Source organism: Bombus vancouverensis, chromosome 16 (genome assembly GCF_051014615.1).
Source record: "Bombus vancouverensis nearcticus chromosome 16, iyBomVanc1_principal, whole genome shotgun sequence".
NCBI lineage: Eukaryota > Metazoa > Arthropoda > Insecta > Hymenoptera > Apidae > Bombus > Bombus vancouverensis.
In genome coordinates this window covers 4,088,350-4,116,297 of record NC_134926.1, presented here as the reverse complement: position 1 = coordinate 4,116,297, position 27,948 = coordinate 4,088,350, and the positions used below count along the sequence as shown (strand labels likewise).

At 32.2% G+C, this 27,948-nt stretch overlaps 1 protein-coding gene and 1 long non-coding RNA gene across 2 annotated transcripts; one reads left to right on the top strand and one right to left on the bottom strand.

The window, feature by feature from the left end:
- Positions 1-888: 888 nt before the first annotated feature.
- Positions 889-27,948, bottom strand: LOC117163118 (elongation of very long chain fatty acids protein baldspot). Its single transcript, XM_033345129.2, has 3 exons — positions 27,730-27,948; positions 5,683-6,088; positions 889-5,407 (listed from the first exon to the last, which is right to left on the bottom strand). The coding sequence occupies exons 2-3, from the start codon at positions 6,006-6,008 to the stop codon at positions 4,861-4,863; spliced, it is 873 nt and encodes a 290-aa protein (XP_033201020.1). The 5' UTR covers positions 6,009-6,088; positions 27,730-27,948; the 3' UTR covers positions 889-4,860.
- Positions 12,787-18,997, top strand: LOC117163123 (uncharacterized). Its single transcript, XR_013060353.1, has 2 exons — positions 12,787-12,979; positions 13,455-18,997. It is a non-coding gene; the product is annotated as an uncharacterized LOC117163123 (long non-coding RNA).

Here is a 27,948-nt window from a genome sequence, read left to right as displayed (position 1 = left end):
TTAGGAAGAGTAAAGTAAGAAATTGGTTATTACTGCGTGCAACTTCTGACAGGACACGGAATATTCGATTCGTTCAGGAAAAGAGTTGGGACGTCAGGTAAAGTGAGACGTACTGGGATTGTGGACAAAGGCTGGATAAACTCGAACATTTTATTTTGTACTATTCTAAATGGAGTCTGGCAAATTTTTTTTGAAAAAGTATGTAAATTTAGTCATTCTTGGGATTGTTTCAAGGCGACTATAATAATTATAGTGAAAGATAGAAAGTGAGAAGAAAAGGAAATTCAAATTAGTCAAAGGAGAAGACGAAAAACGTAAATACGCGTTTCTAAAATAAGTAACAACAGTGTCATACAAACCTGAAATAATAAAGGAAGAACAAATATTAATGTCCGATGCAAATAAACGGGCCTGTTTAGTTCAAACTGAAATCCCAAGGTAGCACATTTTATACCGTGCTGCGAAGGTGGCCATTGAGTCCGCCGTACGGCAGTAACGAGGAGAGGGTTTTAGTGGATTTTGTCGCACATCATCTCAGACAGCTGAGCCATACAACTACATAATCCGATAGTACGCTGCCGGATATGCATCAAATGCATTTTCTTCCCTCGCGCGCGTGAATAAAGATCCGAACGCCGTGCGTGCGATGCGACAAGAAACAAACCAGTTCGAATTCCATCGGACCGACATTGGTGAGTCGTACGACAAGGTCTATATACGACCGGTCGTCGAATACTACATATTTGCGACTGGTTAACTTTCAAGATACCTTTGTCTATAACACTTATACAGTAATTAATCAGGTCCAAGTATATTAAGTTTGGTGGAGTGACAAGAAATTGAATCAGAAAATTCAATTTAATATCCAACAATTAAAAAATAAACATCTTCTTCACACCTTCCATCATAAATTATTATTATTATTCATATACAATATTTATGTATAGTAAAGAAAAAGCATATATAATAACAAATGAAATTATACGATCATCAATTTAGAAAAAAAAAAAAAAAACGAAATCATACAATATTTTTTTCCTATCACGCTCGTTTTATTCCTTTCTCACATACACACATACAACTTTTTATCTCTTTCGTCCTCTTTTCTTCAACGAGTTACTTCAATTTTTATTTCTCATTGCGCATTAAATTATACCATTAGAAGGACATCGAATCGAGCCAAAAAATATTTTTCTCCCTAGATTGTTCCTATGGATTTACTGATCTTCCATTGGTCTCATCGAATAAGAAGAGGAAAAACAAGGAATGTTCATCTCTCGTGATTTTACATTTTACTTTGTGTGTAACATACTTTGTGTGTGAGAACTCGGACTGCAGTATTAACAAAATCATAATGCTTGCAACGTTCAAAATCTCTCCATAAAATAACGTTAAAGATTTTAAATATACCGCAGATACTGGAGCGAAAGGCAAATAAAAATAATTAATAGGTTACTAATCATGCTCTTTTATGACGTGTCTAATTAAGGCGTATACTTTATTTTACGAATAATACAGTTAAATTGATCGAATATTGTTCGCCTTCTAGTGGGCTAAAATATGGAAACTTCATTTTCTCAAGGAAGCTATTTTGTGACATTCCCTGTTTTTCCCCCTTATTCCTCAATTATAACTCAACGAGAGAAGTTGAAGGTTCTAGAATTCGTTTAAACAGATATCAAAGCAGGCAGAATTCTCTTTTTGTTCCTCTGTATTTCGTATTTCGTATTTCGTTGTTGACGTCGAACCTCTTCTAAAGTTTTGCTTTCATTCCGCTTGCATTTCACTTGTTTCAATCGTAAGCATCATCTTACTCTTGTTTCAACTTTCAAATCCGAAGTTCGTCTGTTTACTTAATTAATCGATCGTCGAATCTATCTTTACACTTCTCTGTGTATTTAGCGCTGGATGATCTAAAAAACTATTTCTTTTCGATTCTCTTTAAAAAAATTTCGCTGAAACGTTACACGCGATTACCACCAATCAACGGCGATAACAGAGCAGTTACAAGTGTTTTCCTGCGACGTAGTAAATGTAATGCTTAATTTTAATATTACCTGTATAAATATTTGAGGCTTTCGTTATTTTGCTTCTCTCTATAATTCCCCTATGAAAAATCTATGGAAAAGTCAGCTTTAGAATTAACCCGATTGCAGCGCTATCGGTGAATAAAAGCAGCACTCAAATAAATAATATCTTAATTAATAATCAATCGATTATGATTACAGCATCGACACAAGAGAGCAGCGATCATCTGCTTGATCTAGGAAAATTTCTTCAACACAAGTATTTGCAATAATTTTGTTCAACGATATTTTGTAATATTCAACCATCACGTAACAAATTCTTTAAATATATAATATTAACCTAAACTCTGATCGTTTCTTTTCTATACATGAAAATAACATTACGTAGATTAATAAAATATGTTTACAACATATATTTTTATAGTTGATTAGAATTCTTAATTATTGCAAATATCTTTTACAAATTAGTTTGCGTATTTATCTTTATTCACCTTGCGTCACGCGTAATCATGTTTACAATATAACTTACGTATATAAATACCTAACGCGAGTGATTAAATTCTTTTCATCCACCAAATGAAACACGCACCTTTCAACGAGTATTATCGTCGTCGTTTTAATATTATTTTGTTAAATAAATAAGCAAATTCGAATCGAACGTAAGAACTCTTTGGCAATATTTACTGTTAAATCAAATATTTGGACTGTTTTTCCCCCTCCGACAATCTCAACCAAATAAGCAGACAATTAGAAAAGGAACATACACGAGCTGGTATAATTATTACCACCTCGTATAAGCTAAATGCTTATTTTTAAATTAAAGTCTCTGCATTAAAGTGTATACTTCAGTCGAAGTAAGGGTTTCGAATTTTTCATTGGCAATATTTGTGCGATTTGGGAGGAATTAAAAAGAATGTAATAAATCAGAAAAAGAACAAAACGTTGCATCCAATCAAGTATCATACAAAATGTGGAAAAGGAAAGCGTTTAAAAAACGTGAAATATGAAAGTGCGCGTCGATCAGCGGCGTGAATAATCGTTTTGAAAATTGAATTCGTTAATTTAATTTCCATTCCAGCTAAAAAATGCTTTCGTCCTGACTATGCGACTAGAATCGGACAACAATTCATCTTTCAAAGAACAGCCATTCCTGCAGAAAGTATCCATTCAATTCTTGCTTACAGATCATTGATTCGCCTAAGACATAAACAATTCTTTACATAAATAATCGAAAATCATCCCTTTTACAGGAATTAACGAAAAAGTTCAGTGGTAGCTAGGTATATTGCGCAGAATGCTCTTAATATTTTTCATAACAATACCATATACCACATACTTGTTACATAATAAACATTTCTGAAATGTTTGCGTGGATTGACTTTAGAATTAATCCTAGTTATTGGCTCATGTTGTCCGTACCACGCCGGTTAATGATACAAAATTATGTGAAAGAGAATCCATCGCTATTGCTTTCCTTGTCTTGATTAAATTTATAATTTGAAGATTTATCACACCCAATGACTTGAATAAAGATTGTAGTTGTGTTCGTTATGACATGCCAAAAGTGTTTTTATTAGCAATGATTTAAATAAATCAATATAAATATAAATAACAATTTGTACAAAAGTTTCATACAAAATAAATTATGCGATATAAATATTTATAAACGAAAGGAGTAAACACTCTCTATAAGACTGATTGCACTTTGAAAGTAAAAAGACGTCGGCAAGCTGCCCGTTTTATTATTCCTAGCAGCACAAAATAGTCACGATAGAAAATAGTAATTATAAATCCTCTTCTTTCTTTTATTATTTTCTTTCATTTCTTAAATGGTCATCAATTGGGATTACGATTTCGGTCTTCGATTATTACCTATCGTTTTGTTTTACTATTTTCTACGAAGAATATCTTAGCTCGTTCTGGAGGTAGGCCTAATGAAATTTCACTTCTGGTTTTCTTTCTCCATACTTTCTGACTTCTTCAAAAGTAATTCGTTTTTTTTTTTTTTTTATCGTTATTCCGGTAGAACAAGACTTGGGAACAATTCTTTGTGTTTGTTTTCTTTTCTTTTCGAGCAATGTGAAAAAAGATTTCGGCTGTTCTTACGAAAGATCGATCACGATATATATTTTTTAATATTATCCATACTTTGCATATGCAGATCATTATATATTCTTTATGATATCTCAACATATTTATACATTTCCATAACAATAAATATGTCAAACATATTAAATGTAATAAGAATATATCAATTATTTGTTGACGAATTTCGTTCAAATCTAATATTCTTTCTTCATTATTAAATAGTTCAATATTAAATAATACATTCCTACTATGTTTTTAAATATTATGTCTCCATCCTCGTTCTACCAAATTTTGTGCTAACTTCATAAAGAAGCGTAAAGAAAAAAGTTCACCAAGAAATTTATTTTGAAATCGTCCTTAAACAAACGAAAGTTTCAAGACGTCTCTAAGGAGAAGCTCCTTCTTCTTTCATTAATTCTATAATAACGCGTTTAACGCGTGAGACGCGTTAAACAAGTTATCATGAAATTTATTACTAAATTCACTGTGCAACATTTAATATTATTGTAAAATTCAATGTGCTATATTTTCAAGTAATTTCCACCCCACCTCTCACCACTTTCATTCTACTACAACCAGTTTTTACGACTTTGAATTAACAAAGACTCCTAAAAAAAATTTTCAAGGGCCATTTCTTGAAATGCATTTCCATAACGCCTTTGAAAGAAATCTTATTGAAAAGCGTTTTCAAGGAATGTTCCTGGAAAGGGTCTATAGAAAAAGTTTTCAAAAATTGTAGTGTGCATTAATTAACCTTGAGCTTGTCATACTCCACTGTTCCATTAGTGTAAACCTTCTTCCCTACTTTGTTATTAGATTTAGATAGATAACTCTTCTGGAAAAATTTAGCGAAGAGTACAAAATAGCTGAAGTACATGAGCAGACTAAGTTTGACGTTGACACGCGTGATGTGGCAATCGATTTGGCCACTTTCCAGGTACTGGTGAGCCGAAATATTTATAAGGCAACCAATAACCATTTGTGCTAATTGTAGCGTAGTGATCAGCATGGCGATCCCCTTTGGTGGTCTATATCGCATTGCTTTCAAAGCATAATATGTATACATTATGGAGTGAACAAAGTAATTCATTACGACAAACCACCTGGCTGATGCTGTGTATTCTGAATATGAGAACCACGAGTAGAGAAGAACCGTTATATGATGATACCAATGTAAAAAGATTAGTGGCTGTTTCCGTAGCACAATGAAGATTGTGTCGCCAAGTTCTGGAAGCTTCGACAAGACAAACATCCACGTCCAGAAACCAGACACACAGTCTTGTTCGATGAAGCTGGAAAGAAAATATGCAAGCATTAGATCAAACTGTCCGGCTTTGAAATTTTTCAGATATTCGTATGTCGGGGGTGTCGAGACCGCGGTACATTTTCATACACACTCAATACATTTCATATACATTAAATATACATTCAAGCATTGAATTCTACGCTTGAGTAAGACTTTTAAAATATCAAATATAAGAAATGGTTCCATGATAATATCTAACTAATAAGTAATATTCAAACTATTATGAATATTTTACAGAATAAGATAGAGAAGTGAAATCACCTTGGTATGCAAACACTATGGTAAAACCCATAATGCCTTAACACGTGAATCAACTCTGGCGCTGTTCTAGTAAATCCAATAATAGAGAACGTTGCAAGCAGTGTGTTCCATAGTGCGAGTATGCCTCTCAGTTCAAACTTTGGTCTATTCGACATGTAATGCTGTCCTCCAAAAATTAGGATCATGTAAATGCCACAATAGTAAAAACAGTTTGTCCAATTCTTCGTCATCCATATCTTAGTATCCATATGAATGAATGTCTCTTCGAAGTTGAAGACATACGAATAGTTAGGTACAGTGACCTCCATATAATCCACTTTATTCATCTTGAAGTATCCTTTTTCTATCCGCTAGCCGCAGAAGAGTTAAAGAAATTACACTTCCTCTTGCCTCCGTCGCCTATTGACTGGAACAGAGAAGAAAACAATCTTTCAGACATTTTTTTAATCTAGAAAATTAAAATAAAAATTACAAATCTTGCAAACGATAAATTATAAATAAGATACAGTAAGGTATGCTACAACGAAGAAATATCGGCTACTCCCCCAATTTTTTCATTCCGCTTTCGCTACGATGATTGAGAACTGCCACCAACCGGCAATCTTTTGAATCTCCCTTTTCCTTCCTTCTTTAGTAATATTTATTTTCAAACGAAAGAGCAACTGCGTAAAAGAGTATTTGTTACCGAATAAAGAAGTTGACAAAGAATATTTGTCAGCAAACAAAGGATAAAGGGCTTCTAAAGATATAAATGAATAAAAGCATAAATCCACAATGTGGCATGAGCATAAGAAGAAACTACGACTTGGTATGTATAATTTTCTATATAACGAATCGCGCAGCATATCTGTGCGTAACAGTAGTTATTATTTTTATTACATGCCATATCAACAAGGATTATCCCGCTTCTTCAGCAATCGGACGACACATCGATATCGGCACATGTTTGTTAGTTAAATATACATGTAGAGTGTTTTAGAATAGGTGATACAACCAGGCAGGAGCTTATTCTACGTAAGTCGAAACCCTTATGCAATCGCTTGTTGACAACACGTGTTAAGTTCACGATGATGTCGCAAGAAGACAAAGCGCTTTTTTTTTCTTTCTTTTTTCTGTTTTCTTAGAGAAGTTATTCGCAGAACTTAAGGATCGTATATACACTTTCCAGAGCATTTTGGTTCGGTTGAGATAAGGCTGAGATGAAATAAATATTTGGTCGAAGCCGCGACAGCTACGAAGACATTCTCAAGGTCATCTTTCCACTCTTAGTAGAAGTCAATCCCCAGGGAATCTTTTGCGAAGTTCAAACACCTACGGTGTCAGTTTTCGCAACAGGATAAATTTTGGTTGTACAGCACGTACTTCGAGTCTGATTAGATATATTACTCTGTTAATGATATAGTCGGATAATTCCTTGATAAGAATCGAAAGACTACGGTACAAAGTTTATAAAAGTTTTCGAAAGCAATACAAAAATATAATCGATGATTAATTTAAGAATTCGAGTCTCACGGAAGTATTGATATTTAAAAATATTCGATTTTATTTCCGAATCACCGAAAATAGACATTTTATGACAAACTACCATTATCTAATAGATCGTGCAATATGTGAGAAGTAAACGCCGAATTTAATTGGATATGCTAATATGCAATTTATAGTAAACTTAGAAGTAGAAAATATATGCAAATAGAAACAGCAGGCAAATTATAAAAACGAACGAGCAAGTATGCAAAACAATTTCGCTAGTTTGTACAAAGTGAAGTGAAAATTAAAGCAATTTGCATAGAAACAGCATACCATCGTTTAGGAAAATGTGATAGTAATTGCTATGCGGTAATAAGGTTAAGAATAACACTAGCTTGAAAACATAGTAAAAACCAACATTATATCAAAGAAATATTATTACTTTCTTATTTATATTCATAACTCATTTATTATACGAGCTCGTAATAATAAATGATGTTTTATTGCCTTCTATATTTATCACCTATAAAAAGAGCGTGGAGTTAATAACCTAAACACTTGGCTTGTTTATTTATGCATACTGCCACAGATTATATAATCATCAATTTATTAATGATTGATCAAATATACTGTCAATTACTTAATTGGTGAAATATTTGTTTTATAATTCATTTGTATGTAGATTTCCGTGTATGTAATTCTTATTACATAGAATCTATACAATTACACTGCAAATATTAATTTTGCAGCAATAACCATGTACAATATATTTTATTATATATGTATTATTATTAATCAATTTCAGTGGTTTAGAATTGGTTTCAATGTTAAAGTTTAATATTTGTTATGTCAATCAATTATCTATGTCTCTAATTCTGATCTAAGTAGTCCAATTTATAAATCCTCTTATTATATGATATTTCGCATTTTAGAAAATTATATGAATTTAATAAATTTATGTGATAAATTTATCATAGTAAAATTCAAATATCCAGAACTATTTCCTTTTTCATGTTATCTATACATCATACAAATAAAACAATATAAAATATAAAATTTGCACTCCCTGTGAAAACAAGTCGGAAACATAGAATATGATTTATTCATAGAATCGTCCACTCCTGAAAAAATGGCGTTTGAAAATTTGTCAAGTACGCGTTTTATTACGCAAATTTTAAAACAATTATGCGAAAATTTAAAATACGCAAATAGAGAAGTACGTTGTATAAGCTATGACTCTTGAAAGTCCAAGAAGCGAGTGAATATGCATACATATATATTAATGCACATTATTAGATATTACTTTATTTACATATTCAAGTATTCCTTTTCAACGTCAAATAATCACTCGAATGAATTATAGTTTCCAGTTAAATGAAATAAATTAACTGCTTATGTATAAGTATCGTAGAAAATAAAAATTCGAATAACAAATTACATTACGTCTGATACATCACTCTTTAGAAGTCAAGCTGATTAACTATTTGTTTGGTTATGGGAGGATCTATAGTAAATAATTCACTTCTAAAATTTGAATTTGTCTCTTCTCTTTGTTCCTCGAAAAATTCGATAAGACAAATCCTTCACAATTCGAAGATCGTAGCTCTTCCCTTGAGATTAAAGTTCGATATACGTACGTATGATATATTCGATTTATATATACGCACATACGATATAATTCTTATAACGAATTATGTCATACTTATATATATTTGGAAAAATTACAATCGGTACTTAAAATTGGTTTGCATGCATTATCTTTTAATTTCACGATTGTAAAAGTTTTTAATTAAAGAACAGTTCGATTATTAGGTTAAAGATCAATATTATACGTGGTACTCATTTCGTATGTAAAATAATCCATAATGACATGTATTAAGCATACCGCTGTACAGTGACCTCTATTGAATTGCAATGTTATATTTATTTAGGAGTAGTGTTATTAAATTTGTTATTTGTCGTTTTTTGTAATGTATTAACATTTCCTTAATATTTTAAAAGCATTTGTACCACTCTGGACGAGTAGTGACGTTACACAGTGTCTATATAGATTTCTGTCTCTATCGTTCCATGTATTCTAGTATAACTTATTATCAGCGTTATAAAGCTTCTTATAATTATTTCAAAATTTTGCGGAACGCAAACGAAATAAGATAATTTTTTGTAAAAAACCTGTCGTACAATTAAATTATGAAGAAATTTTGTACGTATTTTTAAGCTACAATAAATAGTATTTATAATGATTTAGAAGTATTGAAATACTTATAATCGGCAGTGCATGTCAAAGCGCGGGCACACTAGTCTTCGAAAGTTCAACTAAAAGTCGCCAGATGTCTCGTAGGAGGCGCCAAACTTAGCGTCTACGAAATCTTTTCTATTTTCTTTATTATTATCATATGGCTTGGATGACTATTCTTCTACATTTACCAGCGCGAAAATATTGCATCAAAGTATTGGTATTATCTGCACTAATGCGATTTTCAAACAATACGAAGTAAGCTTAGTACCCAGAATTCTTGCTTCTTTTGCTTTCTATAATAACGAATAATGGCGGGAATAATCGTTGCAAACTCACTTCTCAAGAAATTTAAGGGAAATTAGCTTTCAACTAGATTAGAAATTAGAATATCTGTTTCTTTTGCTTTCTTCAATAATACATAACGATAAAAAACTAATAATGTGTTCATAGGGTGCATCATCATAAATTATGTACACATCATGTATTAAAAAATGTATTGAAATACATATTTCTTTGTAAAAATAATACGTGTAAGAATATATTGCAGATATAGTACGTATTAATGAATTCTTATAATACAGCTGTATTATTTGTTTAATTATTGAAAATGCGGAAAAATGTTTTATATATAATGGTAATATTGACAAATATATCTTGCATTTTGTTATAAATTCACTGTTTCTTTTTCAATATGTCACAGTTTATACAATTTTAAAAATGCTTAATTTTTGCCTATTAAAAATAAGCTTGGACTTTTAAATTAAAAGAATTTTATACATCCTATACATCAACACAACATACATAAAGTATATTTTTTGTAGTACGCTGTAAGTTATTTGTGTAGCGTGTTATAATACTCTCAGGAATGACAAATAAAACGTTCAGAAATCGAGCGGAATTATTTACGAAACGTGGGGCTTAGAATGACTGGCGTCCGGTGTATCATATTCGATACAGATATTATGTTATTAAAGTGGTAACTTGTTAATGTTTGCTTTTTCTTATGAGTAGCTTTTTTTTAGCTTAGTTAAAGTAACTAACAAGCAAATGAAATAACTAAAGTTTTGTAATTATATAAATTATATAAAAATAAATCATATGCAGTTTTTCATTTATTTACGTATACGTATATATTACGTATATATACAATGTAGGTTCTGAACAGCAAATTGACAGTACGTAGGAGATTTTAAACAAATTTATGAGTCTAATATCTAGCAGGTTTTCCCCTCGGTGAATATACTCTAGTCTCATCATACCAAGGGGGAAATCATTAATTTACACCGATAGGTAATATCAAATAATATTTTTTTAGAACTCATTTTCGAAGTGGAAGAATTTGATACTCTATGAAAATAAAATGGCAAATCTGATAAAAAAAAAAGAAAAAACACCATTGGAAAATAAAAATATATATTGTATATATCTTTCAGAGTATAGGTAGTAATTTGCACATGCAGAAACTCGTTAGAATTTTATTTTCTAAGTTTAAAGTTATCTAAGAGTGACAGCATATTAAATCTTTAACTTTGTTTTGATGTCAATCGCAACTCTGCAGGATGAAAATTTTATTTTTCAAAGGAAGATTCTATATAAGGTTGTATATGCTAAAACTGTCAAGGTTATCTATCTTATTATTTGAAACCAGCTATTTTTTTAATTTTTAATAATCAAATGTTATAATATTCAAATTTAATATTCAAATGGCCGAAAACTAACCAACTTAAGTCTTACTATAGCGCCGATCAAATTTCAAGCGATAAATAATTCTATCGCTGTCGGTGACATCTTTAATTACAAACTGTAAATAAATAAATATATATATATATATAATATAAATATTGAAAACCGTTGATATAATAATCGTCGATATAAACGTTGAAAAATTGTAATACAAATTCACAAATGACGAACGACAACTCTGTATTGTTAAAGACTATGTGCTTAAAGGCTCGTTTACAATTATTATCTTAATTTATTCCGTGGTATACCTCACATAATATTTCACACCACGACCCACTTTTCCTAATCACTCTCTGCCTCCTTTCTCTTTTTTCACTGCGCTAACAGCCTTTAAACATTCAGACACACTTTTCTCGCATTTTCCATTCAAAATTTTATCCACCTCTAGAGAAAATATTCATTTTGAACGATAACCTACATCGTGACACGTAGTTCATTTTCATTTTCTTACGCAGCTCACTTATCAATACGATTATTGTTATTCCTATAATTATTACGTTTCTATAAATAAATGAATTCTTGCTTCTTTCGTGCGTCGTTCTAAATGTATATTATCTTGAAATCTGAAACTCGATATCGATACATCGGCAGTTATTTTTAGGACTATGATTTTACCGAAGAATATTTTAAGTGAAAGTTGAACGGTTCCGGCGGGACATAATTTAACGTATTATGGCTGTTTTTTTGTCGGAGGATGGGTGGAACTCGTACAAAGGTCAAGTTCGTTTCTGTAAACGGTGCTATATTTCTTTTTACATATTTATGTGTACATATTATATTTATCGATTCTTCGGAACATTCTACGTGAAAGAGAAATTAAGGCGAAATATTTCAAAAATTAACAATTCATAAGATTTCGTAATATGTTTTAACGTAGAACGCATCGAAGAATCTATATGTGCAAGAAAGAAAACGCAATAACAACTTAAAAACTTGACATATACGCGTGTCCTCTGTGCATCCTCCTACGGAAAAATTAATCGCGTCAAATTACGTTCCCCTCGAAACCATCCAACTTTTATTTGAAACATTTCTCGACCAGTAATCGAAGTGGTTTCAATTACGCGCCAATTACACGCGTTCCAATTAGGTTTATCTATCAGCATATGAAAAAAAAGTGAAAGTAACAAAATTTCTGAACTGAATCTCATCAATCTCAATGCGAACGTTGAACATTTATGTAAATGTGTTTGATAAATCGAAATATATTCTAATAAAATGAAGTTAAGGAAAACGAGTTGCTTATCATATAGAATAATTTATCGCAAAATATGTTAAATCTGTTATTAATAAGATAGATAATATATATGTATCTACATTAATGTCACACTTAATAGAATTTACGATAGCTTCGAGTTGATAGTAAAAATACTACTATTATCGTGAAGATAGTATTTTCCAAAGGACGAATTTCACTGAAAGAAGGCCTCATTTCCAAAAGAATTCGTTTTGAAAATTGGAAACAATTTGATGATCATCAATTGCCCTTGAGTAACGCTTGTTTCACTATCTATCGTTAGGAATAACGTTTCCAAATTGACGCTAATGTGAAAATAGAAAATGTCTGCCGGAGACAATTGAAAGTACGACGGGAGTCAAATGCGCTAAACCGACCAATAAAATTCGTTTTCTCCCTCTCTTTCCTCGTTGCAAGTTAACGCAATGAAATTGTATATTGCTGGAAAGTTAAAATACCGATATGCTTTACAGTTGCGAGTAACGACTCAACTATAACTTCTTTTCGATGACTATAAATTATTCTTGAGAGGCTTATCGCAATTACAAAGATAGATACGCACATTAATTGGAAACGCCACAATGCGATAGCGGCCCAAGTCTTCTCGTACGGTAAGTTCCATAACCTCACTTACAACACTCGACTCGTAAAAAGTACCAACAACTTTTTTTTCCTCTGTATGTTATTAACTCAACAACTACAAATTTTCAATAATGTCATTGTGGGCACAAATGAGCAATATATATCACTGACAAACGTGACTTCTTTCCTTGAACCGTGAATCATATCGCGAGTCTCACGCGATGCCGTAGGGCAAGAGGTTAAACGATCTGGCAAGTATCATCTAGCTATTATCAACAACAAGAATGTCAACAAGTTGGGATTCTCACGCGACTCGTTCCCCTTCCATTTTTCGATCGTACGTTCACTTGACAGGCTCGGATTGTGAGATCACGATTAAACTAAGCATAGGTTCGATGAATCAGGCAAATTTCGAGTGCGAATACACGTGAGCGATAGCCATTCACTAATTGGGTATAGGTTAGGAATTTATTTGAACAGTTATAGAAGGAGATATATTTACAGGAAATTGTCCCTTTTTCTTAACCCATTGTATGTAATAGCCAGCGTTGTTATAACTGGTAAAGGAACGAAGGAAGGATAGAGATATAAACCACGGTGTTGATATCCGACATGCATGAGTTACAGGACACACATATAAAAATTGATATACGTTCGTATGACGTTGAAGTTCACGTAAGGTGACATCAAAAATATTATTCTTAAAAATATATGATATTTCATTCTGACATGTTTTCTCCTCCAGGTTTAGATCTTTAGAGTTTTGGCAGCTGAAGTTACAAAAAAATTGTTTACCTGTTACATAACTTGTAGCTATAAACAGTTCTGGATTCCGATTAAATTAATTTAATCTATTTGCATCCAATATGCTAAGTATGCTAAATATTCTTCAGATGTGGAAGATCACGTTTGACCGGTTTATCAGTTTATTGTATCGACCATTTTAAGGAATTCCACGAGAAATGATATGATTTAATTTCTTATTTCTATTCTTTTTTAAATAAATATTTTTTTCTTTTTTCCTCTGTTATAATCCAACCGTTTTCTGTTATAATCCACCAATCGTTTTGAACAGTAAATTTTCGATAAACTCCACGAAGAATTTGGATGTCATTTACTGCACCTATTATACTTATCTATAATAAGTATTAACTTATAAATAATTAGCCATGTTACTGCACCACGCCAGAAAAATTACTGAAAATTCTCAACGCGAGAATTGATTGTAATTTTAATAAATATTTAAAAAAAAAAAATTTACTGCACCTACGGCCGCGCGCGCTCTCTTAAGTAGGGCCGCCATGATGCAACTGTTAACTCGGCAATTAAGAACCGAGTTTATGAGAAAGCATTGAAGATTAGTTTATTTCAACATATCGCTACCGCCGTTTACGGAAAAAGTCGCCGTCCACGGGCTAATTTATGAATATTAAAAATAATTTATAATCATCGAAAAGAAATTATAGTTGAGCCGTCACTTTTAATTGCAATTAAAGCAAATGCCATATCGGTATTTCAACTTTCCATCAATATACGATTTTACTGCATTAATTAAAAAAAAAAAAACATTCTCAATATACTATAATGTAATACGATATATATTTCTATATATATGTCGGAGATGAAGGGACAGTGAAAAATCCCAATACCCTAGAGTCCAGACTTTCACTATAGCTACACTTAAGGTTTTTAAGGAGTTCTCCCAACATTCTAGACGGAAAGCCCCGCTGTCCTTTCATCTCCGACATATATAATAAAAGAAAATGTTTAATAGTTGTAAATGTTTGAGTACAAGCGATTTTTAGACCTTTTAGTCTACATACGTGTGACGCTGAGAGCTGTAGAAAGCAACTATCGCGTCATATGCGTGTGACGCGTATAACGAGAAAGATAAGCTATGACTCAGACATATCGCCATTCCAATGCAATAACGACGTAACTGCGAATCTGTATTTGTAAAATACGTTACTGCTCGCGCACTAAAATCTAATGTTTCATCTTCCGACTATAAAAATTTCATAACTTTTAGGGCACGTCCGTGGTGACTACGTGGCCGTTAACAATGCCGTTATCAAAATATTCGTTGGCTATCGCATTTTGTAGCAATATCAACGTACGTAAAAACGTTATGTTCGGTGCAGGCGAGAAACTTCTTGACGCTGTTCGATAAAGTTTTTTTTTCGAAATATTAAGTCGTTTGTTGAGCAATGTTAATCAGAAACTCGATAATTGAATACTTAAAGAAATATAAGAAATAAATAATATTTCGAACACGCTTTGAAAATTACAGACTAACTAGCATGGACCACCTATATAGTGGAAAATATATCTCGTTAGTAGTTTTAAATATAAAATTCATATTTTCGACTTTTTCTCGACAATTATTCAATTTCGAACAAATAAGCCTCTTTAGTTTTAACAAACTTCCATTTTATTTGAACACATACAGTTTTACTAATAATTACTTAATGTAATGAAAATTAAGGGAGATTCGTTTGACTTTGCGAGGAAATAATTTTCATTACACTGTCAAGTACATTACATTAACTAAAAAAGAAGTATTTTCGCATGCATATAGCGAGGTACGTTTGTGAGACTCGAAACAGTGTGTCAGCACAACCGACATTCCGATTTGCAAGAAGGAAGAATGAATAATGTCAGCACAACTGACATTTCCATTGTGAACAGGTAAAATAACGTATTTTATTCAATTCGCTGTGTAGAGTTAATTCATTTATAATATAAATGGGTAATTACATACTGACAAATGGGGTTATCATAATTGCATTATAATTGCGATAATCATTAAACGATTATTTATTTCGTGCACGCAACAGGAGATTCAGTTACTATAGAATTTACTCTGTTTTATAGTGAATTCTTGTATCATAGCTTTACCTTTAAATTCGATGTCAATACCCTTGAAATAATTTTACTTTTCTGCGGATTAATTAAGTCTGCGAATTAATTTGCAAGTCAATAAGTTCCGAATACATAATACATACTAATGGAAAAAAATAAGCTATAAGAATTTAAAAACGTTGAAAGATTTTTCGGTCAAATATGAAGATAAAAAAGGCTGTATTAGACATAAATAAATAAGATTATTTCATTTTTGTAGAATAAGAATTGCTTGATACGTAACGTAAATGAGCGATATATAATTACTTAAAATCGTGGAATTACTGTTTCTTGATAGTTATATAAAAATTACAAAAATATAAAGTATTACTAGCGAGTAATATCGTTATTAATCTATAAAACGAATCTGAATTCATTTCTTCAGAAATAAAATCTAACGAAGAAAAAAAAACAGAATTTACTTCGATAAAAAAACATTTCATTGTTACATAAGGAACAACGTTCTGTTCTATAATAAAGATAATCATCATGATTTTTATTCCATCTTATGTAACTGTATTAAAATCGTTTCGTAATAATAATAATAATAATAATAATAATAATGAAATAAACAGGTCAAAGAATACAAAAGAGACGAGACGAATAGATGCATAATTTTATGTTCTGTTTCTATCTGAAACGTGTCTAATGGAATTTAAAGATACTCATTGTGAAAGTAAGGACGTAAAATATTACGAATAATTGTTATCAGATAAAATAAACATAAAAAATAATTAAAAATACAGAACATGATAAAGCTGTTGCGACATGAAAATAAAAGTGCAAAACAAGATAATTTTTGCGGTAAAAATCTATCGTACGATTATACGTTATTGTTAGGAGGAAATTATTTACGTATTTATGTGTTCGAATATTAACACGAGTAAAACTATAGGCTAGTACAATGGCAGTTATTAAAACCGTTCGATGACAGTGTTACCAGAAACAGGGACAAGTGTCCCTCGACGTTACCATTGCCACTCTACCCCTACGTCGCATGTCTCGCTCTTGCGTCTCTCCGCGTCGCGTCTATACAACGCAACGTTATTTGTACACCCGTCTCTCCTCTCCCGCCCGCATTTGCCGACAGTCTGCATACAACTACAACGATAGTTGTAGACGCGATGAGGAGAATAGAACGGTAGTGGGGGAACCTGAGGGACGAACTTGTCCCTGTTTCTAGTAACGCAGTTCGGGACAAGCAGGGCGATTCGGATAACTGAATCGTTCGGATAATAGGAGCCCACTAACTCTCTCTTCCACTATCGTTTCTTCGTTCGTATAGGTGATAGGAGCTAATGTTCGTATAACTGAATTTATACTCACCTATTCGAATACATAGGCGGTGGAGCAATAAGTTTAACACGTTGACTGCCGCGCGTATTTTCAATGAAATCTCCTTCGGGCCACGAGTGCCGCTGTACCAAGCGTACTCTCTCTGCCAGGTACTCCCACCGATATTTTAGAGAACTTAAAATCTATACCCTAATTCGTTACAATGTCGAAAAGAGAAATGGAGAACTTATTTCTTAGTGAGTCAAATAGCAGTGAAGAAGAAGGCTTTTACGAGGATTATACAAATTCGGATAGCAGCGATGAGGAAGAAATCAGATTTCCTAGAAATAAAAATATAAATAGAATTACATCGTCTGATTCTGATTCGGATATTGATAAGCGTAATCGTAGTGACACTGAACGTAACGAAGATACTGTTGACGAGATTTTACAAGAATTGGTCATTGAGGAAGAAAGAAGAACTGATGATACCGAGGAAAGTACAATTCAATTTGATGAATGAAATGAATTTAGTGGTTGGCAGAAATCATTTCCTTTCCCCAAGATAGACGGCCTCATTAGGCAATTACCTGGCCATGTCAATCCATATGATGTGTTCGAGCTGTTCGTGGATGACGAAATAATATATTTACTTGTATCAGAAGATTGCAACAAGGAAGGACGTAAATGTTAGAAGATTTAGAGAATTATTAGCTGGAAAATTATTAGGGTTGTCTGAAAATACAAAAAATCCTTGTCTTCGACGGAGTCAGCATAATATCGCCGTTCGGAAAAATAATTCCGGAAGAAACATTCGACGCGCGTGCAAACTATGCTATGCGGATAAAAGACGTCGAACGGACGGATCAAAGACACGGGAGAATTTAAAGAAAACAACAACTTGTTACCCAAATTGTCCCGGCCAAACTCAGCTTTGTATAGAATGCTTCGAATTTTTACATTCTAAATAATTTTCTTAATAAACCATTTTCGTATTACTTTTACAACAATTCAATAGTTTTATTACTTCCTGTGGAATATCTTTTCAAATACCTACGGCGATCCTTTTCAAGTAACCAAATAAGCGTCATCCGAATACGCGGCTCTATCAGAAACTTTGCTGTCACCCGAATACGGGTGACGTGTCAGTCAACGTGCTAAGGAGAGACGTCCCATTCCTCGATCATTAACCCTTTTAATGGCGGCCGAAAGAATTGTACCTAAGCGTATATTGTAATATATTATATATTTTTTATTACACAGGGTGGTTGGTAACTGGTGGTACAAGCGGAAAGGGGTTGATTCTACGCGAAAAAAGAAGTCGAAAATATAGAATAAAAATTTTTCGTTGGAGGCTTTGTTTTCGAGAAAATCGACTTTGAATTTTCGCTCGGTACGCGTCCACTTTATCGCGTCTCGTTATAACGGATCTCACTGTAGATCGTTGTCTCGATGGAAAAATTAAAAAGAAATTTTTATTCTATATTTTCGACTTCTTTTTTCGCGTAGAATCACCCCCTTTCCGCTTGTACCACCAGTTACGAACCACCCTGTATAATATATATCATAATACATAACATAACTGTACTTTACCTTTAATGTAAATTGGCAAATTTTGAGAAAAAGATTATAAAAGAAATGTAAGAATGATATTTACAAAATTCAAAACGGAACATATTATGAAATAAGGGGAGAATAAATTAATGCCAATTGTATTTCAATATTTGTTGAAAATCACACTAATAATACTTATTCAAAATCGTTAAGAAAAATGGAAAAATCAGTTCGCTTTTATAAATACAGTACTTACAAATAAGAAGAATCATGGTTTGGTCATAGTTTGATATAGAACACGTAGAGCATAAAGCATAAATACTGTATTCTCAATTATACAGGGTGGTTGGTAACTGGTGGTACAAGCGGAAAGGGGGTGATTCTACGCGAAAAAAGAAGTCGAAAATATAGAATAAAAATTTTTCGTTGGAGGCTTTGTTTTCGAGAAAATCGACTTTGAATTTTCGCTCGGTACGCGTCCACTTTATCGCGTCTCGTTATAACGGATCTCACTGTAGATCGTTGTCTCGATGAAAAATTAAAAAGAAATTTTTATTCTATATTTCCGACTTCTTTTTTCGCGTAGAATCACCTCCTTTCCGCTTGTACCACCAGTTACGAACCACCCTGTATAATATATATCATAATACATAACATAACTGTACTTTACCTTTAATGTAAATTGGCAAATTTTGAGAAAAAGATTATACAAGAAATGTAAGAATGATATTTACAAAATTCAAAACGGAACATATTATGAAATAAGGGGAGAATAAATTAATGCCAATTGCATTTCAATATTTGTTGAAAATCACACTAATAATACTTATTCAAAATCGTTAAGAAAAATGGAAAAATCAGTTCGCTTTTATAAATACAGTACTTACAAATAAGAAGAATCATGGTTTGGTCATAGTTTTATATAGAACACGTAGAGCATAAAGCATAAATACTGTATTCTCAATTATACAGGGTGGTTGGTAACTGGTGGTACAAGCGGAAAGGGGGTGATTCTACGCGAAAAAAGAAGTCGGAAATATAGAATAAAAATTTTTCGTTGGAGGCTTTGTTTTCGAGAAAATCGACTTTGAATTTTCGCTCGGTACGCGTCCACTTTATCGCGTCTCGTTATAACGGATCTCACTGTAGATCGTTGTCTCGATGAAAAATTAAAAAGAAATTTTTATTCTATATTTTCGACTTCTTTTTTCGCGTAGAATCACCTCCTTTCCGCTTGTACCACCAGTTACGAACCACCCTGTATAATATATATCATAATACATAACACAACTGTACTTTACCTTTAATGTAAATTGGCAAATTTTGAGAAAAAGATTATAAAAGAAATGTAAGAATGATATTTACAAAATTCAAAACGGAACATATTATGAAATAAGGGGAGAATAAATTAATGCCAATTGCATTTCAATATTTGTTGAAAATCACACTAATAATACTTATTCAAAATCGTTAAGAAAAATGGAAAAATCAGTTCGCTTTTATAAATACAGTACTTACAAATAAGAAGAATCATGGTTTGGTCATAGTTTGATATAGAATACGTAGAGCATAAAGCATAAATACTGTATTCTCAATTATATAGGGTGGTTGGTAACTGGTGGTTCAAGCGGAAAGGGGGTGATTCTACGCGAAAAAAGAAGTCGGAAATATAGAATAAAAATTTTTCGTTGGAGGCTTTGTTTTCGAGAAAATCGACTTTGAATTTTCGCTCGGTACGCGTCCACTTTATCGCGTCTCGTTATAACGGATCTCACTGTAGATCGTTGTCTCGATGAAAAATTAAAAAGAAATTTTTATTCTATATTTCCGACTTCTTTTTTCGCGTAGAATCACCCCCTTCCCGCTTGTACCACCAGTTACCAACCACCCTGTATGTAACACAATTTCTAATATTAAAATACAAAACTAAATGATAATGCCATGATACGCAATAAGCGTGAGGATTGCTTGCTTGAGAACAAATAAACTAGTATAACATCACTGAAATAACATTCTAACATTATTATAAACATTTATAGCTATTGAAAATGTGTAATGTTTACTTACTATTACTCACACAAATAATTTACTTAGCATCGATGATCACTAATGTATACACCGTGTAATCCTTTATTGCACAGATTACAAATTGTGCGCGATGTTCGCACAAGCCCGCCAAAACTTTTACTCTCGTCCTGTCGATGCAAGATTTTGTGAAACATAAGCAGATATTCTGTTCTAAACAGTCTTATCTAAAACCTGTGACTACGGTCTCGAGCAAATCTCCCGTATCGGATTTTTATCTTATGGCACTGGCGTATACACAGTCTCGGTATCAAGTATCGCGGAATATAAGAAAAAGTTAAACCCATAAGCAATTTTTTCAATTTATGGAATATCTCACACAGGACTTCCGCAGAGAAATTCAACCATTTATAACGTTTTACAAATTTAGTTTAAGATAAAGTTGTCTCGCGATGCGAATAGCAAAGCGGCATCGCATACGCAACGATACATCGTCGTTGGCACTTTTCACAAGCGTTGCTAACAACGATATATCGTTGTTCGGCACTAAAAGGGTTAACAGAAGACGCATTACGATTAGTTTTACGAATGTCATTAGTTCGGATAAGCGGTACGCCGCGAACGGTTAGCGCAATAACAGAAGCTCAGCGACGAGCTGAATTCGATAAATTGCGCATTCCGACCATGTTCATTCATGGTAGATAGAGTTCGAATAAATCGAGTTCCATTGTATACGTGCAGTTTGTTTCGACAAATCGCAGTCCATCGTGTATACCATGTTTAAACGATGAATTATTTCCTACGTTATTCTCACGTTATCCAAATGCTTTCGTTATTCACTGGAAATATACGTACAATCGCGATTGCGAATTGATGCCCTCGGATACGTGAAGCACAGGAATTTCAGCATATGTTTGTGTCACATTTTTCCGAGAATGATAACGCGCGATGCATAGAATTCAATGTTTAGAAGTTAATGTTGCCTGCTTTTGACGTACGAACAAGCAAATGTTATGACTTGTATATGCGCGAACCAGTTCAATACCGTTGACAAAACAGAGGAAACATGGGAAACGAAGAAAACAACGGAGAGACACAGGGCGATTAAGATAGGATTTTACATCGAGAAGCATAATTTGAAACGATAGCTTTTGTAGAAGTACTATTATGTTTCTTAAATGGTTGCCGTATATTCTTCTGCTGGACGAACAAAAGAGTGTAAGTCAGAATTATTAACTTTGCAGAGGTGCACTTATAAAATAATCTATCTTACGTAATATTTTACAGTTGTATTGTATAAACGCATAAGAGGTATTTTCATACATGATAATAAATAAGATATACGGAATAAGATTTATCGAACATGTCAATTACATAATATGTACTAATATAACATACGACGATTATAAATTTAAAAAAGGTCAATACTTGTAATTTTATGTGGAAAAGATGATTTAATCTGACTTACACACGTAAATAAGTCGTAGTTAGAAATTTGTATTTCAAATGTCGTTTTTACGTAGCACGTTTTTTTCTCAGACGATTACCATGTCGCTTGCATATTAACGAGCAAAGAGAGAAAATTTATCATATATGCAAAAAACAAACATTTCCAAGTATTATGAATTGTTACACTGAGTGAATATCAATACATGTACACAAAAAATTACACTTATTTCTCTTCATTTTAATTTATGTATTATGATCCTTTAATAGCAACTGATGCAAGGATTAATTATTTGCGGATATAAAATATTTAAATGTAAGATATAATTTGCATTTATTAATTTCCAATCAATTATTTTAATCGACAGCATTAAACGCTATATTTCAAACGAATGGAACACAATTCCACGAACACTCGTTAAATGATCGTACAAGCCTGTTCTAAAGTTATATAAAACCTAAAAATTCACATTGAACATCTTCAATTTTTTCTGTATTAATTAATGCAATTTTGAAATATTCTTCTCAATATTCGTCGTATTTTTTATAAATAAAACACTAATCTATTCCTCTTTAAAATCATTTTTTCGAATATGTTGCTACTTTTCTATTGATGTATTTTGTAACATCACTAGGAATAGAATGTTTTCGTGTTTCATTATCGCCTGTTCTATACGTCTTATCTATTATTGTGTACTTATAACTTTCAATCAGTTGCATAATAACCACTCTTACTATAATTTTATTAATCGCTATTCTTATATAAATAGAAAGAATTAAGAATTCTCACTCTTCAAAAATATGATGAAATGACTAGACTGCGAATGTTCATGTATTTATGGGAAACTCAAAAGTGCAAAAATACACATACATATACAGCACGTACTATTTAACTGGAAACGCTCAAATATTTGAAAAAATACGGCACACTTCTAAATGGATATCTTCGTTCCTCGTTATATGTTCTTATAGGTGAATTCAGATATCTTCAAAACATTAGAAATTTATGTCTTCCGCACCGGCTATCAATTATCGATATGAACTTTCAAATTCGTTACCTGATATGTTCCACCGAAACACATAAACATGTTTTTCATAATGCTACTCCTGGTACGCCATTGCCGAAACATAAGACCACAGTTTCTTAGTATTTCTATAACATTCGGTCAATTCCGAACATTTACTTTTATCTAATTCCTTGCATCGCTCCATCAAACTTGGATGTTTTGTTTGTAAGCAGAAACGGATGGTGCTAAAGGCACAAGAAGCTTTTGTGTTTTCAAGACGTCTATATGTCAGCTACAGTAAAAAAATGGATATATCCGTTTGAAGGTCATCGGCGCAAAGTCAAATATATAAAAGCACAATATGTCCTCTCAATACCATACAACTTTTGTCCGAAACACTTTCCTCTATTCTTCGTTTCTTTTCAGGCATTCCAACATTTCCAATTGTACAGAACGTACTGTATTAAATATCCAATGCATAATATTTAGTGCATGTTCAGTGGTTGAGACGGGTCTTTGCTTAGGTTCTATATTTTTAACGTGTATCCATTCGTATATTTATACTTTCCAAAGACATCTGAGAGGGATACGCTACTGAATTATTCTACATATGTAGGAAAGTAAAAAAGCAAGCGAAAGGATAACCAAGGATCCGCATCATCGACGCGACGCATTTTGTAGTAGGGTGATTCTTTCTCGAAACTAATCGAACATTTCCAAATAGTATCGGAATGAAATTCATATAAACATACGAAATTTAGAGATTACCATGGCCTTATACACGCGTTTCAACCGTTACGTTACTCGAATGATCTAATAATCAAACGCAATTATGTACCGAAGATTCAGAGGTTAAGACGTCACACGAGCGTTGAAACAACATCCGTTGCGTGATGTCCTTTATAAGAATATATTATCGTATATATTGAAAACTGCACACTAAGAATGTACGTTACTTTTTCCTCGAAATATTTATAGTAGAACGGACGTTGGATTTTGTTGACGCATATTCTGTATTGTATACACGTGAAGAGGCTGTACGGAAGTTTACAAGACGAGTGTTATATACATATGCATTTTATAGAGAACGTTCTTCCCATGATTCACAAACATTTTTCGATTTGTTTATTCTGAACTATTATTATTATAAGAAACTTCTTTATGCATATTTATACGAATAAATTATTTTACATTTTTCCGCGCGCTTCAAAGTACACATTAAAAAGAAAAAGATTTTTTATTCGAAGCTATAATGCCATTGTTGGTTATATGCATAATTAACGTGAATTTAATTATTTAAGCTATAGCATCAGATAAAGATGTTGAAATATAAATTACAAGCAAATTTTAAATCTTATAAAAAAAACGTTCAACGATGTACTTATGTACTTTTGCACTGTTCGCCCCTCCCCCTCCAAGAAGAACTTCTGGATCCGCCATTGTCTGCTACAAAATAACGTCCATCGCGTAAGCATACGTGTATTCGCAAAAAACAATGTCCGTTGTGACAGACGTCGTTTCAACGCCCGTGTGGTCCCAGAGACAAAAGACATCAATGCGCGCGCAGATCAGCTCATCGTTTACCGGAGTAACGGATGACCATGTTTTGGTTGAATCGACTATGGTTCAGTAGAGCTATAGCATAGTTAATGAAAATACGGATCGGATGAATTAAGAAACATCATTTACTGAAAGTGATTATTTCCTACAGCATTTTTTTAGGTTTCCTAGCAGAAATTACCCCCTTTCCAGAAAGTGTAGTTTGATTAAAATGTAATTCAAGAAAGTGGGAAAATTTTGAAAGCATTTCAGGCTTCTCGTCGAAATAAAGAAAACGTAATTAACCTAACTTTGATATAAATATAATTAACGAATGTTACAGCATTGTTACAGCAAATTCAAAACAGAAATATTAGTATAATTTAAACTAGCATAGATTGCAAGTTGGAATGAACATAAAAGAAGGGAAGATTATGCTCGATTTAAAAATTTCAGAATTTTGATGGATAAAAGATATTCGTGGAAGGAATAAATTAACTATTAATATTCGTACAAATTTTCTTTTTCTTTTTTTATTTTTTCTGAAGCAACTAAGTATATTAGACACATGTTCGAATTCCAAGGAGCATTATATTCACGCATTGCATGATGTTACATATATGTACGCGTGCACGATGGAATATGTATGTATACGTATTGTACTACTATCATACATTATAGCTTTCTCTATCATTTCTTTTATTACGTTTCAAATATAGGGCAATTATACATATTGCATATGAATTGCAAAAGTGTCATAAATGGAAACAAGTCTTCCAGAAAATGCGAAAGATATTTGGAAACGTAAAAAAAAATTATTTATTCAACACATAATGCTGGCAAAAAGATAAACTCCAAGAAACGATGATCAAATATCAAATTTTTGTAAGTTTTCATTCGTGCAACCTCCCCTTGACGATTTTTATGTTCTGCTAACACAAGATTGGATTATTTTCAGATACTTTTAAAATACATGTGAAATACATGGTCATCCACTAGAAACACATTAATTAACAATTTAAAGTATACAAAGAGTATTATAAACATCAGTTGCAATTATATTATCTGTCTATTCCCATGAAATGGTAATTACTAATTTCTATAATAAACGACTATCGAATTGATCCTATGCAACTCAGTTGTTCGCATTCTGTTATTTAAGTTAACCTACATACATATGTAGGTTTATTTATTTGTTTAAACCTAAGTTTATTTTTTATATTGATCGTTTACATTTTTTTTATGTACGTTACTTAATTTTCTCTAGATAGAAGTTTAAGGATTAATAGATGTATATCGGTAATTTTTAGAACGAGTAATGAACATTTATATAAGCATTTTAATACAGTACAAAGTATTCATATTAAATGTTTCACCGTGTATTTTTTAATTCTGACAAAACATTTTCTGTGAAACATGATGTACAAAACGGTCGATAACATAAATAATAAAGCTAGAAATTAATAGAGCTAATAATATAGCTATGTATGAGATACGAGATAAATTATATAGTCGATAACATAAATACTTAATAAAGCTAGAAATTAATAGAGCTAATAATATAGCTATGTATGAGATGCGAGACAAATTATATAGTTAAAGGAGTTTCAAATTTAAGAAATTTTGTAGGTCTTCATACAAAGAGAATCTAGATCAACTCATTAGCAACAGAAATAATCAAGGCGCGCAGAAGAAAGTGCAAATTACGAGGAACCGACGCCACATTAAGATTTCATAACATAAACTCAAACGTCTCCCAGATAAAAATAGTCCACATGTCCAGCAAACTTTTATAAATTCCAAACTTTGTTAACAGAAACAAGTAATCTATATTAAGCGATTTGCACGAGTGTGTAAATAACCTACGTTTAGGAAAAAAGTAAAATTCCGATCTTTTTTTTCTGTGATACAAAAATTCGTACGATAAAATTCAATATTTAACACAACATGCGAAAAACTAGAGGGAATTTCAAAGAATTACAATTTTTTGATTAATAAAATATAAAAGGAAGAGATAATAAAAATTTGATGAAAAATTAGGGTAAAAAGAATTTTTTATACGATATGGGAATAATTCATGGATGTTACGTGTTTTAAATCTCTACTCTCGTGTCCACAGTTTCGCGCTATTCTGAGTTCAGCTTTCAGTAACTTGAATATCCATCGGCTATACGAAAAATGTTTTCCTCGAAACTAACATGTACTAACATAAAATTTGCGAAATGCAAAGATCTTCATTCAACAAACGCGACGTGACAAAGTCGCGGCATGAAATTCTGTATCGTTACATTATCACAATGTTGGAAAAAAGTGCTATTTCCAGGATTTCCTTAGCAGTTTCCTCCCTCAAGAGTTTTCGCAGATACAATGTGTCAACACTGAATGTTAATATTAATGCAAATTCTTAAATTTTAATTCCTTAAACTCTTTAAAAGTGATAAATAGAATGTTTAACTTTTAAATTAGCATTTTTCTAGATCTCATTTAAATAAGAGATTATATTTACCATAAAAAGTGTGAAAAGAGTAAGAATTTAAAAAAAACAAGTGAAAACTATACAAAGATTGAAATTAATGACTGTAAATATAGTTCCAACAGGAATGCAATGTTATGTTGAAATACAATAAGACTTAATTACTGTAAAAACCCGAAACAACGTAAATATGAAAATTATTATACATATATTTATGTAACTAGAAAATATAAGCTAAAAGGTATTGCGAGATAAGATAAAATATCGAATGAGGTATCACGCCATCCCTACCAAAAATTTTAATACCATACAAACAAACAATCAATCAGACATATCAAGCGAAAATCAAACAGAAACATATGAAAAACAGCGAAATAAATATTTAATAAACGATATGCATCAGATTTGAACTTTCACAACTAATTTTGGATCACTGAAGTTAAAATTCAGGACGGATACTTTAGCACAGGAAGAATGACATAAGCTTCGTAGAAAAGGACAAAATTTTGGAACGAATGGCGAAAAAATTGTAAAAAAGGTAAGAATTAAGAATACATACCATAAAGTGGGCCGAGGAAGTGATGGTTTGAGAACAAGTTGATGGAGGAAGAAGACACAAGGTGGATCACGCAGGATCGTTTATAGTACTTTGTTTGTGCACACCAAAAGACAGAGACTCGCACTAATAAGCGGACAATCGCGGCTGCTTGCTTTAAGTAGGCATATTCGTTGAAGACGATGAAACAAGACTGACTTTCAGTGCTAGTAGTTTTGACAC